General features: G+C 50.7%; 1 protein-coding gene across 4 annotated transcripts in view; it reads left to right on the top strand.

Annotated features, from left to right (window-relative positions):
* LOC127037780 (26S proteasome non-ATPase regulatory subunit 4) overlaps positions 1-15,794 on the top strand; it is a 68,866-nt gene that overhangs the window by 39,423 nt on the left and 13,649 nt on the right. For 2 of the 4 annotated variants that reach the window (XM_050929855.1, XM_050929856.1), the window contains one exon: positions 122-1,541. The exons of 1 other annotated variant lie outside the window; for it this stretch is intronic. In XM_050929855.1, coding sequence (XP_050785812.1) covers positions 122-124 — 3 coding nt within the window. In that variant the 3' untranslated portion in view covers positions 125-1,541. Of the gene's footprint in view, positions 1-121; positions 1,542-12,165; positions 12,272-15,794 lie in introns of those variants that run through there. One more of the 4 variants, XM_050929857.1, reaches the window with a different exon arrangement.

Consider the following 15,794-nt stretch of genomic DNA (forward strand, 5'->3'; position numbering starts at 1 on the left):
ACTTGTCTCTTACTCACCACAACCATTTAGCAATCCAGCACCTTTCACCAAGAAAGAAACTCACTCAAACTGCTTGGAAAACCTTCCTGAATAGTCTACCTATTGATTTTTCTCTTTACAGTGAAATAACAGAGGGACAGTTTTGATGTGAGCAGAAGATTTCTCTATACTCTGCGTGGGCCATAGAGTCTGACAAACATTCAGCCCCTGCCGCTGATCTTAGAAATCTTATCCGGACAGAATCCATAGAAGCTGGAAGGCTTGGGACATACTTAGTGTCATAGTATTAACAGTGGCTGAGCCCAGAGCAACCTCCTCTTCTGAAAAACAGCCCTCAAGCTGTGGCTGGTTGCATCTGGTTTGTTTTCTGCTGCTGTCCTCTCTTTGAAGACTGGCAGGAGCAAGGCTGCTCATCTCCAGGGAGGAGCAGGAGCTGCTCCATGCAGGCCAGAGTCCTCTGGAGAAAAGGAGCTGGCTTTGGAGGAGTCGGTTACCTAGGATTGAGGACCTCACAAACCTTGCAAGAACAATGGTCAATTCTGAAGAGCACCGGGGGAAATGGACATTGGAGCCTTGTTGGAACAGTTTTTGCAACAGCTCAACATGGTGTTTGGTTTTTATATTAATTTAAGTTTCTTGAATTCAGTCATATTGTTTCTTTTAGGCTGCGACAATTATCTGTTATTTTTAAAAATAGTTTTATCAGTGTTTCACCAAAAATGTCCCGTAGAAGGGGGAGCAACTGTTTTTTGGTCACACATGAAATGTATTGATCATGGATGTCTTTTCTATAAACTAATTTTGAGTGCAGCAGGCCAATGCCTTTATGACATTGCATCATCATCATCCTGAGAAGGTGACCTGGAACAGACTCTCTCACAAGACTTGGTGCTTTATCATGGCTTGGTGCTTGAAGGATTTGGAATGGGCCACACTTTTAAGATGTCAGAGAGGTTTTTGCATTGCTTTGTCCTGTTTTAAACTACTCCTTTATTCTCTCATCCTCACACAGAATGAGAAGCAACAGAGATTTCAGGAGATCTCAGTGCCTGGCACATTTTTATGCCTTCAGTGTTTCTTAAGCAAATGGACCAAACCGATCCTGCTTGGTTTTTTTCCCGGTATTGTTTGTCCTCCTTGGGACACAACTTGTAAAATCTGCATTTTTTTTAATAGCTAAATTCCCTTTTGATAGCTATGCTTCTGTCTTACACTTTGGCATCAGGTTACCTTCTGCACACGGTGCTCTGACCGCATCCAAATAGATTCCCATAATGCCATCTATATAAACGGCTGCCGGGTCTCTGTGCAGAGCAACAGATTTTTGGGTTTTTTGCCTCAGCAAAAGTGTGTGTTGCACTCTAATTCCAAGCTGCAGCTTATTAGAATCAGCTGAAAAGATGCATTGCTGTATTATCTTTGCCATTTGCTGTACATAAGACTGTGGCAGTCCTTACCAAGTTACCAGCTGCAGACACATGGCTAGAAACCTGAGCATATGTTGTACTGATTTTTATTTTCACTAAAGTTTGTTTTTTTTTAATTTAATGAATCTTAGACTTTTTCCCCCAAAAGCAGTGACCCTCCCCCACCTCCTTTTTATAGATTTAAAAAATAAAGAAATCCTTGCTCCTGCCCATGCAAGGGTTTTGTATGCCTATTAGCAGTCGTTGCTAATAAAGCCGTAGAATGTAGCGGCTTAGAAGGGGTTTTTAGTTGATGTATCAGGGCTGAGTGTTCGGGGTTGTTTTTTTTTTCCCAATCAATTTCAAGTGAATATAGTTCAAGCTGTTAGTTTTAAAAAAACAACAGATCTTTGAAAGGCAGATGAGGCAGAACTGCCTTTCTCACAGAGAGCCAGCCAGGTGTCCAAACACAAAGGAGTTTAGTCAAGCAGGAAAGCAATGGTCTCTGAGTAATGTTTGGTTCCTAAGGGCTCTGGAACCTCTTTATCTAGATTTTAAACGTCAGGTGATATCCTGATGAGACCTGTACCTTGAAGATCCATGTAATGACAACAAGAAATGGCTCGAGTACAATTTCCCTCTTTCTCCCCTCTACTCAGCAGGTTATTCTTCACACCCTGATGAACAGTCTATATTAGACACACACTCTTTCTGATCTTCCCTCCTGATTCAAATTCTTTTTTTTTACCAGGAGGAAAGAAACCAGTTCAGTTGGGTTTTTTTCATCATTTAATATTTATGAAGTTGTATTTAAATGTTTTATTCTGGGAATAGTTACTCGATCTGCAGGGAGCTCAAAGGGTAAAGAAGGGAGGGCATTGACATTTATATATCATAATTATCAACCTCTGCTTTGCAATGGTATAACAGCAAAGGCTTCTTGCATTCTAAAAGGGGCAGAGTAACTGGTTTAAGGTATTAAAACTTGATCGGTTATTTCCATCATGAGAGGTTTGGTTACCTGGCCAACGGCTCAGAGGGTTGGGTCTGCAAAAGGGGGCTCAAGGAGCCAGGATCAAGGGTCCTGTTTTAAGCTTCTCGCCCTACCCTTACCTCTCCATTGTTGGACTGAAATGCGGGGAGAATCATCAAGAGCTGCTAATGGCTGGACCTCTTTCCTGCTCAGTCTATGCCGACAGCTTTGATTCCACACGGCAGGATCCGTTACTTCTTCGTCAATCCAGCAGGGAGGATCTGACCTGTCGAACATACATCCTTATGATACAACTTGTGCCGTGTTGTGAATAGTGTCATTTTAATCTTGTAACACTTTTGCCATCATTGGCTGTTAGCTTTTGTTTTTAATATTCATTTTGTCTCTTAGCAGCCTGTTCTACACAAGGGATAATATCGCTGTGAGGGGACATTACAATACACAGTGTGTTACCAAACCCAGAAAGGTGTGTGTGTGTGTGTGTTGGGTTTTTTGTTTTGTTTTTTGTTTTCCTCTTGGTGGTGAGGGGTTGCTTCAGGGAACTTGAAAACTATACTTCATCATTTCATAACATTCATACAACTGTCACCCAGCACGCAGCAATGGAGATGGTAGATGTGAGAGACAAGGAGAGCTGGGAAGGGTCTGCAATGTTAAAGACTAAGTGCAGGGAACTGCTGTTGAGGTGTGGAGTTCTAAGGTGTGCTTGTTGGCTTGGAGCGAGTTATCTCCAGTGGCTCTAGCAACACTCTGTTCGCTGGTCTAGAGTTGAAAAGTTAAATAAACCTAACAGTGCAAAATTCTTCACAGCCCTGAGCAACTGTTTGAGTGCCATGGTTAAGCTGACCTAACCCCAGTGTAGATGCAGGTCAACAATAATTCTTCTGTTTACCTAGCTAACCGCATCTTGGAGAGATGGGTTAACTCCAGAGAAACTCCTTCCATCAGTGAAGAAAGTGTCTACACTACAGCGACAGTGCTGCAGCTGTGCTTGTAGCGTAGCCATGGCCTGAGAGGTGTCCCACTGAACACTTAGTTTTGTCCTTGTAACGGGGTTCCCTTGCCAGTGTGGCTTTTCCTTGCAGCCTCATTCGGTTGCTTGCCCTGTAGACACTCTCTGGACAGGGAGTGCTCTACGTGACAGCCTCTAGACAGGTCCCTGTAGCCCTGCCCTGCTAGAGTATCAAACTCTCCCTGGACAAACTGACTATCTGCAGTCTCAGGTGGTCTTCTGCTTCACCTCCAAGACTATACCACTTCCCTTGTGGCTGATTGGGGAACCTGGCCCTGTCCATTACTCCAGGTTCCAGACCAGGGACCGTATGCCCATCAACCAGTCTGCTTAAGTTGTGACACTATTGCTGTTTCCCTGGGTTCTTTCCTACCTATCTTCTCCTCAGGGTTACTACTGGACCTTGAGAAGTTATTAAGTCCAGACCTCTGCCCTGTAGCAGGACCAATAAACCGAGACCATCCCTGACGGGTTTGTCCAACCTACTCTTAAAAACCTCCAATGACAGGGATCCCATAACCTCCCTTGGAAGCCTAGTTTACTACCCATACAGTTAAAAAGTTTTTACTCATCTCTAACCTAAATCTCCCTTGCTGCAGATTAAGCCCATTACTACTTGTCCTACTTTCAGTGGCTATGTGGTGATAATTGGGCCTACACCCTTGCCCTAATTATCAGCTCAACTCTGAAAAGCGACTGAATGTTCCTAAAAGTGTCACGATAACCTCTTACAAGTGTTAATGGGAGAAGATAAAAATGGAGACAGACTGAATTAGTCCAAACCTCAAGTCCTACTGATACAATCCCAGGGCCAAGTTAAGATCATGCCTAGTAAACGAGAGGAGTGTGGGACTGAAAATCAATTCACTCAAATTGGTGTCAGAAATTAAGCATAATTGGTGGACCAAATGAGGGAGAGGAGCCATTCCACCCGTCACTCCTCCTTGAGGGCCTCAGAAAGACAAATAGGGGGGAAGATGGCTACTGAAAGGAGGGAATACGAACACTGGCTAAAAGAGAAGGGAAAGGAACGAGTTTCACCATTGTAGCTGCCACCCCCTTATTTCCCAGGACCTGGAACCTTTGTCTTAATTCTGAGAAAGGTCTGGTCCAGACCAGGCCAGAGCGAGGGACCCAGATGGCACCGTCACCTCTGCCAGCTCCAACTAAACCCCAAACACCACCTAGGATGGGGTCTTTCTCCCAGTACGTCCTTCTCTTTCCTACCTTATTTCTTCTCTTCCCTGCCTCCCTGTCCCCTTTTCCTTCGGTCTAAGAAGAGGCTGGCTTGGTTGGCCAAGACTGCATATTTTGGACAGCTAAGTGCACTGCTCTGAAATGCCTGCTGCTTGCATAAGTTTGCCAGGTGTCAGAGTGACTGATCAGCACAGCGGGTGGCCTTGTGTGTGTTCAGCAGCTAGGTTGCATGGGAGAGCCAGCTGCATTGTCCCTCTTTTGCGGTTCTTTCCTTTCCCCTGGAGTGCTGCTCTTTTTTGGTTTCCTGGAAAGCAGGATTGGACTCGAATACCAACAGCAACAACGCCAGCTCCATCCCATTTCGACTAGCGTCTCTTTTTCCCAAAAGGACAGTTCTGACCATCTTTAATGCCACTTCAACTGAGCTGGGAGGAGGGTCCTTTAAAAAACCCTCCAGCTCACAGGGAAGGGAGCGAGGGCTGTTAACATGAAAGCCTTACTTAAAGCTTTACGTTTTCCTTCTGTATGTTTTTAGTGCAGGGTTAGTGATTTTGAATGGTGTGTTTGCCATGGTATAAGCAGGCCCCCGAACCTTGTTGAACACTGTTGGAGAGTAACAGGATCATGTTAACACTTTGGACTGTTTGGGCCCCTCTATTCCATCTACATGACAATAGACAGGGAACACTGTTGGAGAGTAACAGGATCATGTTAACACTTTGGACTGTTTGGGCCCCTCTATTCCATCTAAATGACAATAGACAGGGAGAACAGTTGATGCTTATAACAGCCCTTAACATGTTTGAAGATTATCAGGTCCCCGGACTAAACATGCCCAATCTTCATAGGTCAGGTTTGCTAAACGTTTTAGCATTTTCATTGCTCTTCTTTGCACTCTCTGCAGTTTGTCCGCAAGTTTCTTAAAGCGTGGTGCCCCAGACCAGATCTGTTCAGCCTAAGCCTCACCAGGGCTGAGTGCAGTGAGACAGTTTCTCCCTGTGCCTTACATACAACATGGAACTCATGCTTTCATCCATGCAGATGACAGTACTTGCATGCAGCTGTCATTAGGTTTCAGAATCAACATTCCATTTACATGACTAAGTAGTTCACACCTCTCAAAACTATTGTTTGCGGGCTCACAAACAAAGCAAGTGCGTGGATTACAAGGCCACAAGGGACCACTGTGTTCATCAAGGCCTGGTCTACACAAGCGAGGGGGATTGACCTAAGATATGCAACTTCAGCTATGAGAATAGCGTAGCTGAAGTCGACGTATCTTAGGTCGACTTACCTCGCGTCCTCATGGCATGGGGTTGACTGCCGCCGCGTCCCCGCCGACTCCACTTCCGCCTCTTGAGTACGGTGGAGTACAGGAGTCAATGGCAGAGCGATCAGGGATCCATTTATCGAATCTACACTAGATGTGATAAATTGTTCCCCGATAGATGGATCACTAGTGTAGATGTACCCCTAGTCTGACCTCCTGTCTAACACAGGCCAGAGACCTGACCCAAGTAATTCCAAGAGCAGGTCTTTTAGAAAAACATCCAATCTTTATTTAAAACATCAGTGATGGAGAATCCATTCTGACCTTTGGTAAATTGTTCCAATGGTTTATTACTTTGTTTTAAATTTACACCTTATTTCCAGACTGAAATGGTCTAGCTTCTACTTCCAGACATTAGATTGTGTTTCACCCTTCTCTGCTAGACTGAAGAGCCCGTTATTAAATATTGTTCCCCATGTGCTGTAATCAAGTCTTCCCTTCACCTTCTCTTTAAGCTTAATAGAAAGAGTCTTTGAGTCTCTTACCCTAAGGTGTGTTTTCTAATTCTTTATTCATTCTCCTGGCACTCTCCAATTTTTCAACATCCTTCTTGTGAATTGTGGGCACCAGACCTGGACTTAAGATTCCAGCAGCAGTTGCACCAGTGCCAAAGGCAGGGGTAAAATAATCTCCCTGCTCCTACTCGAGATTTCCCTGTTTATACATCCCACTGAGATGCAGGTTGCTTACGGTCAAGGCCCTTCACAGTCTATCCCTACCATCCCCATCATGTCTCGTTCTGCGTGGGAGATGGGAGTCGACCTTTCTATCACCCACTTCTTACGTTTTCAAACACCTTTGTGCTTTCTCCCCTTGGCCCCTCACGCCTGGGACAAGCACCCTGTGAAAGCTAGAGTATTCTCCTCCTTCACAAAGATCTATTTGAATTGGAAATGTTGCAGAGAGGGCCACAAAATGATTGGGGGGGTGGGTGAGCTTCTGTACGAGCCGAGATTAAAAAAGACGTGCACTGTTCAGCTGTGAAAAGAGACGACTAAGGGGGGAGAGGATAGAGGTCTATACGTTCATGAACGGTGTGGAGAATGGGAATAGGGAATTCACATAACATGCAAACCAGGGGTCACCCAATGAAAGTAACAGGCAGCAGGTTTAAAACAAACATAAGAAGCACTTCTTCACCCAACGCACATTCAACCTGGGGAACTTGTCAGGGGATGGTGCGAAGGCCAAAAGTATACCTGGGTCACAAATTAGAGTATTTCCTGGAGGACAGGTCCATCAATGGCTATTAGTCAAGATGGTCAGGGACGCAACCCCACGCTCTGGGTGTCCCTAATCCACCAACTGCTAGAAGATGGGACTGGACGGCGGGATGGATCACTCGATAACTGCGCTGTTCTGTTCATTCCCACTGAAACATCTGGCACCAGCCACTGTGAGAAGACAGGATACGGGGCTAGATGGACCATTGGTCTGGCCCAGTATGGCTGTTCTTATATATTTAATCCTCCGTAATACTCTCCTTTGCTGTGAGGCCTACAAAAACATTGACAACAGTTAGGCTGCTGGTGTGCAAAGCCTGTCTTGCTGAGCATATGGCCTCACTGCTTCCTTGCGCTCCTCCAGCTGTTCTGTATCCAGCTGCTGTCTCTTGTCTTGTGCCTAGATTAGAATCTTTTTGGGGCAGGGATACTTTGGTGTTTGTACAGTGCCTAGCGCTGGTTCTTGAGCATAAACCTATTTTACAGATGGAGAAATGGACGCCTAGAGAGCTGAAGTTACCTGCTCTTGGTCACACTGCAAAAATCCGTGGCCAAACTGGTGACAAATTCAATCCCAGGGCTCTGCGCTAAGAACTAGACAGACAGCGGTGCCTTCCTCGGAAAATCCGCCCCCTCTGCAGTCAAGGGCATATTGCAAACCTTCAGTGAAAGAGTCAAGCTCAAACTTAATTGTAAGGAAGAAGAAAAAGAGAGGTAAAACTTTAGCTGAACTCTGCTGAACAACAAATTGGCCGAGCTAGAACATGCTATGTTTTTATACGCTCTGTGCTTACTTTGCTGTGCTGTCTGCTGAGGGTAGTAGAATGCAGGCTGTTTGGCTCGCATTTCCCCTCCAGCTATTACTTTTTATCGGTCTGGCAGAGCGGCTCCCAGCCTTCCTTGGTTCACATACCGCCCTCTTAAAAATATGCTGTGACATGAATGGAGTATCAAGTGCCTGTACCCCCAGTGGGGGGGACAACTCCATTAAGGGAAGCCCTGGCTAGCTTATTAGCTAAAGAAAACCGGGAGGGGGCCGACTGGACTGGTTCTCTTGCTTTCAGGGTTGCGGGCAGCCCCGCCTACATCTTACTGATAGGTGGCGAGAGCTGGGGTTTGTTTGAATCACGGCACCTCTTGTGGTGGAAAACTCTGTTTTTCAAAGGGATTTTGCCGCCTTCCTGGCACTGTCTGTACATGCCTTGTGGGCATGACCTGCTTGCCTTGAACAGCCCCTAGCTGGAGATCCTTCTACAATGAGTTAGAGAGCTGGTCCTGGGAAGGGGGTACCTGATGAAATCAAGGTGTTTCTGTGCTCCACCATGTGCCTTCAGAATGTATCAACAATCATCCACCAGGGAACCATTTTTAAATTGATGGGGGGGCGGGGCTTCTGAAATGTGTGTGACCCAGCTGGCTTAGAAGCGGCACTTACTGGTTTTATTGCTGTAACACCCAGAAGCCTCAAGCAGGGTCAGGACCTCACTGTGCTGCGTGCTCGCTGCATTGAACAGCTCACAATCCAAGGCCCAGATCCTGAAACTGGGTCTGTGCAGAGCCCCCACTGCAGGACCAGGGCCTGAGACACGTGACAGCAGATGGTGATGAGATAACATACAATTTCATAATCATGTACACAGTTGTCTCAGAGTGGATAAAGCATTAAACTGGGCCTTGGGAGACCTGGGTTCTAGTTCCAGCTCTGCTCCTAGCCTGCAGGGTGACCTTGGGCAAGTCCCATCCCTTCTCTGTGCCTCGGTTTCCCCATGTAAAAGGGACATAAGGATACTGACCTCCATAGTAAAGCGTTTGGAGCTCTCCTGATTAAAAAGCCCTCACTATTCTTTTACTATTAATATTACAATAGCGGCTAGAGGCCCTACGTGACATCAGGACCCCATTGCACTAGGTGCTGTACATACACTAAGAGTGGGTCTACTCTTAAAATGCTGCACCAATGCAGTTGCGCTGCTGCAGTGCTTTCATGAAGACATGCTATGCCGACGGGAGAGAGGCCATAGCTATGTCAGCGGGCGAATATCTCCTGTCAACCTAGCACTGTCTACATCGGCACTTAGATCGGTATAACTACTTCACTTGGGTGTGGATTTGAGTGATGTAGTTATACTGAAGCAATTCTGTCGTGTAAACTTAGCCATAGTAAGAGCCATTCATCCTGCCTTAAGGAGTGTAGCCAAACTAAATAGACAAGGCAGACAAAGGATGGGAGAGGAAACAGAGAAGTGGTAATGACTCACTGGGGGAATAACTCAGTGGTTTGAGCTTTGGCCTACTAAACCCAGGGTTATGAGCCCAGCCTTTGAGAGGGGTATTTAGGGAGCTGGGGCAAAAATCTGTCTGGGGATTGGCCCTGCTTTGAGCAGGGGGTTGGACTAGATACCTCCTGAGGTCCCTTCCAACCCTGATATTCTATGTGTCATAAACAGATAAGTAAGAGTTAATAGAACAGAAGTACTTCATATCTCTTTTGCCTGTAAAGGGTTAACAAGATCAGTGAGCCTGGCTGTTACCTGACTAGAGGACCAATCAGGGGACAGGATACTTTCAAATCTTGAGGGAGGGAAGTTTGTGTGTGTGCTGTTAGTGTTTGGTGGTTGTTCTCTCTGGGTTCTGAGAGTGACCAGATGGGCAACCAGGTTTCTCTCCAATCTCCCTGATACAGGCTTTTACAAGTTCAGAATAGCGAGTACTAGGTAGATAAAGCGAGTTAGGCTTATGGTTGTTTTCTTTATTTGCAAATGTGTATTTGGCTGGAAGGGTTTTAATTTGTACTTGTATACTTAGGCTGGGAGGGTATTCCCAGTGTCTATAGCTGAAAGACACTGTATCTATTCCATCTTAAATTCACAAAGATAATTTTTATTGTTTTTTCTTTCTTTAATTAAAAGCTTTTCTTGTTTAAGAACCTGATTGGGTTTTTTTTTTGGTGTGAGACCCCAGGGGACTGGGTCTGGATTCACCAGGGAACTGGTGGGGAGAAAGGAGGGAAGGGGGAGAGAAAGGTTAATTTCTCTCTGTGTTAGGATTACTTTCTCTCTCAGGAAGAGTCTGGGAGGGGAAGAGAGAAGGAGGGGGGAAGGTGGATTTTCCTCTCTGTTTTAAGATTCAAAGAGTTTGAATCTCAGTGATCTTCCAGGGTAACCCAGGGAGGGGAAGCCTGGGAGAGGCAACGGTGGGGGAAAGAGTTTTCTTTCCTTGTGGTAAAATCCAGAGGGTCTGGGTCCTGGGGGTCCCCGGGCAAGGTTCTGGGGGGACCAAAGTGTACCGGGCACTGGAATTCCTGGTTGGTGGCAGCGCTACAGGTTCTAAGCTGGTAATTAAGCTTAGAGGAATTCATGCTGGTACCCCATCTTTTGGACGCTAAGGTTCAGAGTGGGGAATTATACCATGACACTATGATTCACCCATCCTCACAGCCAGGAATAGAAGAACCCTGACTCCTGATCTAGTGCCCCTACCTACTAGATCACATTGTCTCCCTTACTATAGATGGATGAAGCAAGTTACAATAACAAAGCTCATTGTTTTGTTACTGGGGCTGACTTTAAACGTGGGGTAGAGAGATCATCACAAGCCACTCATGCAGAAGGAATCAAAATGCATAATGGTCCCAGCTTTAAATTTCACCATCTAAACCTCAAGTCCACCTTTAAAAATGTTTCTTCCAGAGAAACACAAGTACTGTTCAGTCCTCTTGAGCTGGTAGTACAGTGACCCCCAGTGGCCAAATATGGTCAGGACACTTCTCTTGCACCAGCTGCTTTTAAAACAATTAACAAAAGAATCTGGTATCTTTGCTTACACTGTAAGATCTATAGGTGCACATGTGGGAGTTTTCAGTTACCACAAGTCTAGTAATCCAAGGCTACCATCCCCTGGGTAATTTTAAGTGGTAGGGATGGGGCGGATTGAAGCTAAATGTGATATTGATCAAGGAAATGTGCAGGGGCCCCATGGAACTCCTTGCCAGAGGATGTTGTGAAGGCCAAGACTATAACAGGGTTCAAAAAAGAGCTAGAAAAATTCATGGAGGACAGGTCCATCAACGGCTATTAGGCAGGATGGGCAGGGATGTTGTCTCTAGCCTCTGTTTGCCAGAAGCTGGGAATGGCTGACGGGATGGATCACTTAATGCTTACCTGTTTTGTTCATTCCCTCTGGGGCACCTGGCCTTGACCACTCTCAGAAGACAGGATACTGGGCTAGATGGACCATTGGTCTGACCCAGTATGGCCATTTTTATGTCCTTAAGCCATCCAAACACCACTGCTAAACAATTAACAAATGCTGCACTCCTCCATGTACTTGACTTGTGGGTACACCCATTCCAAATCGCTCACTTGGTGGTGGGCAGCCACACTAGGAATTGTTGTAGCAATGGCGAATCTACAAAGCTTTTACTGGAAATAAAGTGCTTGTACATTCCTGCAAGGCCAGTTTTAAACTGCCAGAAAGGACGGACAACTGTGACCCTCCAGGCTGACCTCCTGCCTAACACAGGCCAGAGAACTTTCTCAAAATAATGCCTGAAAGCTCAACTCAGGTGGGGCTGAAACCTACAGCGTACAAGTGCCCTCCCTCCCAGCGCCGTAAGTCCCATTAATTGTGTTTCACTCAGTTCTCTTTTCCTCCATTGTTATCACAACAAAGGGCTGGCAAGTGAATTCTGCACCAGAGCCAGCAAATTTAAAAGCAATTTTGTTTGCAAAAACCTGCCAATTCCTCCAGGGCAAAAGCCCATTCATCTCGGCCAAGTAACTTTTCCTGCTGAGGGAATAAAACGCAACTAAGCTCCCTGCGTGAAAGAATTTGCCTGCGCCCATTTTTCTTGCAAGGGTGGGGGAGGGAGCTCCAGCTCCAACGACCGGCCTCTCGCCCGCAGGCCGGGGACGAAAGTTGTCCTTCTCTAGTCCCTTGGGAAGGCGCGATGAAACTACAACTCCCTGCGGCCCTTGCGGCCGACCTTTTAAGATGGGCTCCGGTGATTGGCTGGAGGCTGGGCCAGTGCGAGGGTGGCTTGTTGGCTGGGCCTAGCCCGGCCGGTGTCTCGAAGGGAGGCAAGATGGTGCTGGAGAGCACTATGGTCTGGTGAGCGGCCGGGGCCGGGGCCGGTGGAGGCGCAGGCGCCGGACGCTGGGGCGGGGGCCGAGACGGGCGAGGTCGGGCCGGGACCCCGGTGAGGAGTCGAGGATAGGCCGGGCCTGGGACCGGGCCCCCGCGGGGTTTCCCTGAGTCATGCCGGCTCCTGCTCCGCTGCCCAGGCCCGGCCGGGGGCGCTGTCGGGGTGGGGCCGGGCTGAGGGGGAGCAGGGTCAGGCGGGGGGGGGGTTGGGGGAGTGGGTCTGGGCTGAGGGGGAGCAGGGTCAGGCGGGGGGGTTGGGGGAGTGGGGCTGTCAGGGTGGGGCTGGGCTGAGGGGGAGCAGGGTCAGGCGGGGGGGCTGGGGGAGTGGGGCTGTCAGGGTGGGGCTGGGCTGAGGGGGAGCAGGGTCAGGCGGGGGGGTTGGAGTGGGTCTGGGCTGAGGGGGAGCAGGGTCAGGCGGGGGGGCTGGGGAAGTGGGTCTGGGCTGAGGGGGAGCAGGGTCAGGCGGGGGGGCTGGGGGAGTGGGGCTGTCAGGGTGGGTCTGGGCTGAGGGGGAGCAGGGTCAGGTGGGGGGCTGGGGGAGTGGGGCTGTCAGGGTGGGGCTGGGCTGAGGGGGAGCAGGGTCAGGCGAGGGGGTTGGGGGAGTGGGGCTGGGCTGAGGGAAGCAGGGTCAGGTGGGGGGGCTGGGGGAGTGGGGCTGTCAGGGTGGGGCTGGGCTGAGGGGGAGCAGGGTCAGGCGAGGGGGTTGGGGGAGTGGGGCTGGGCTGAGGGGAGCAGGGTCAGGTGGGGGGGCTGGGGGAGTGGGTCTGGGCTGAGGGGGAGCAGGGTCAGGTGGGGGGGCTGGGGGAGTGGGGCTGTCAGGGTGGGGCTGGGCTGAGGGGGAGCAGGGTCAGGCGGGGGGGCTGGGGGAGTGGGGCTGTCAGGGTGGGGCTGGGCTGAGGGGGAGCAGGGTCAGGCGGGGGGGTTGGGGGAGTGGGGCTGGGCTGAGGGGGAGCAGGGTCAGGCGGGGGGGTTGGGGGAGTGGGTCTGGGTTGAGGGGAAGCAGGGTCAGGTGGGGGGGCTGGGGGAGTGGGGCTGGGCTGAGGGAAGCAGGGTCAGGTGGGGGGGCTGGGGGAGTGGGGCTGGGCTGAGGGAAGCAGGGTCAGGTGGGGGGCTGGGGGAGTGGGTCTGGGCTGAGGGGGAGCAGTGTCAGGTGGGGGGGTTGGGGGAGCGGGTCTGGGCTGAGGGGGAGCGGGTCTGGGCTGAGGGGGAGCAGGGTCAGGTGGGGGGGCTGGGGGAGTGGGGCTGGGCTGAGGGGGAGCAGGGTCAGGTGGGGGGCTGGGGGAGTGGGTCTGGGCTGAGGGGGAGCAGGGTCAGGTGGGGGGCTGTCAGGGTGGGGCTGGGCTGAGGGGGAGCAGGGTCAGGCGGGGGGGTTGGGGGAGTGGGGCTGGGTTGAGGGGAAGCAGGGTCAGGTGGGGGGGCTGGGGGAGTGGGGCTGTCAGGGTGGGGCTGGGCTGAGGGGGAGCAGGGTCAGGCGGGGGGGTTGGAGTGGGTCTGGGCTGAGGGGGAGCAGGGTCAGGTGGGGGGCTGGGGGAGTGGGGCTGGGCTGAGGGGAGCAGGGTCAGGCGGGGGGGCTGGGGGAGTGGGGCTGTCAGGGTGGGTCTGAGCTGAGGGGGAGCAGGGTCATGTGGGGGGGCTGGGGGAGTGGGGCTGTCAGGGTGAGGCTGGGCTGAGGGGGAGCAGGGTCAGGCAGGGGGGCTCACCTGGGGTGGAGCGGAGCAGGCCAGGAGGGGATGTGGAGCTGGGGCTGGTTCAGCGCTGGCTATGGGGTATTGGGGAGGGCAGCGGGCAGGTGAGGGGGTGGAATATCCCCAGGTGGGGAGACTCCTGCAGGCAGGGCCAGGCTGGGGTGAGGAGAACTGCAGTGAGTTCTAGGGTGGGCGGGGGGCTGTCTGAGTAGACCATAGGGTTGAGCAGTGGGGTATGCGACACTGGGTCAGGCTGGAGAGAATCTGGGGGGGGACAGGACTAAGTAGGGATCACGTACGTTTAGGGTCCTGGGCGGAGGGGTGCAGGGCTAGCTGGGGGGCTGGAGGAGGGCAGGTGGGAGCTATGCAGGGGAAGTGGAATATCCCTAGGCTGGGGTGACTCTGGGGCCAGGACCAGGGTGAGGTGGGGAAGAGGAGCAGGGATCGGGGCGGTCAAGGGAAGGGTTGGAGTTGAGTTGTGAGGGATATGGAGCAGGGTCAGGCTGGAGAGGCTCCATGGGGGAAGTGGGAGCAGGAGCAAGGATGGGAATCTGGTTCAGGAGATAGGGAAGAGGAGCAGGTCTGACTCAATGGGGTTTTAGAGAGCCAGGAGAAGGGAGGGCAGGTAGGGGGGCTGGATTAGGATCAGGTGGGGGCAGGTGTGTGTGGAATAACCGCAGGCTGGGGAGATTTCAGTGTGGGGAAAATGCTGAGGTGACAGGGAGTTGGGGAGGTCTGGTGCTGGAAAGGGGGTCTGGAGCAGGGCTGGGTTAAAGTCATGCAGGGGGTGAGTGAAGCAGGACCCAGCTGGGGAGATTTCTGGGAGCAGGAGATGAGTGGCAGGTTGGGAACAGGGATGTGAAAGAGGCAGAGGCCATCCCAGTTCTGGGCTGGGGATGGGATAGGAGAAGGTGAATGGGGAGCATCAGTACAAGGTTGTGGGGGAAGTGGGATCTGTTGGGTGACTGAGTTCTAGGTTGCACTGGGGGCCACAATTACTGCCCTATGAGGAGGGGCACAGTAATGGAGTGAGGGGATCAGGGCGTGTTCACAAGGTGGTGGGAATCACTGTCCTTTTCTGGGTTGGTGAGGGGCTGGGCTGGCTGTCCCTTCCAGGCTGGAAGGTGGTTTGGAGCTGAGGTAAGGTCAGGGAGAGTTGTTAACTTGGATGCTGGGCTGGGCTGGGTGGGCTATGGAGATGGCGGTTGTTTGGATTGGAGCTTCTCCTTGTTTATGGAGAGCTTTAGTCTAGTGGGCAGTTGGTGATTCAGAGGCTGTCTGGGCTGGGATGTGGTGACAGGGTCAGGTGGGATAAGGCAAATATTTGACATTGCTGGGGGAGGGCTTGATCCTGTTGAGAAGCTGCAGGGCACAGTGGGCAGTGTGTGGTGGGCACACTCTGGGGGATGGGGAGGGGTGGACTCTGGGAGGATCAGTTGGGACTGAGAAGTGGGAGCATATGACATAGCTGGACTCGAATCCACTTCACACTGCATCAACAAAGATATCCAGGGCCTTCTCTGTGTTAACTCGCCTCTAGCCTGGTGTGGATTGAACCCCCAACCTTGCTCCCTGTCCACCCCCCTCATGTTATCTCATAGCACAAGCAGGGCTGGTTAGGGTTTGATGTGGCCTAGAGTAACTTGTTACAAGAGCAGACAATAGAAACTGTTCACGGTTTACAGTGTCTGACCTCTCTTCTCCCCGCCCCCTTCACCTCCCCTGCAAGAGCTGGAGAGTATAAATAACCTTTTAGGCCCCCAGCTCAGGCAACCTTCCTCCCCTCCCATGTTTTCAGTGACTGG

The sequence above is a fragment of the Gopherus flavomarginatus genome, chromosome 20 (assembly GCF_025201925.1).
Source record: "Gopherus flavomarginatus isolate rGopFla2 chromosome 20, rGopFla2.mat.asm, whole genome shotgun sequence".
NCBI classification, from domain to species: Eukaryota; Metazoa; Chordata; order Testudines; family Testudinidae; genus Gopherus; species Gopherus flavomarginatus.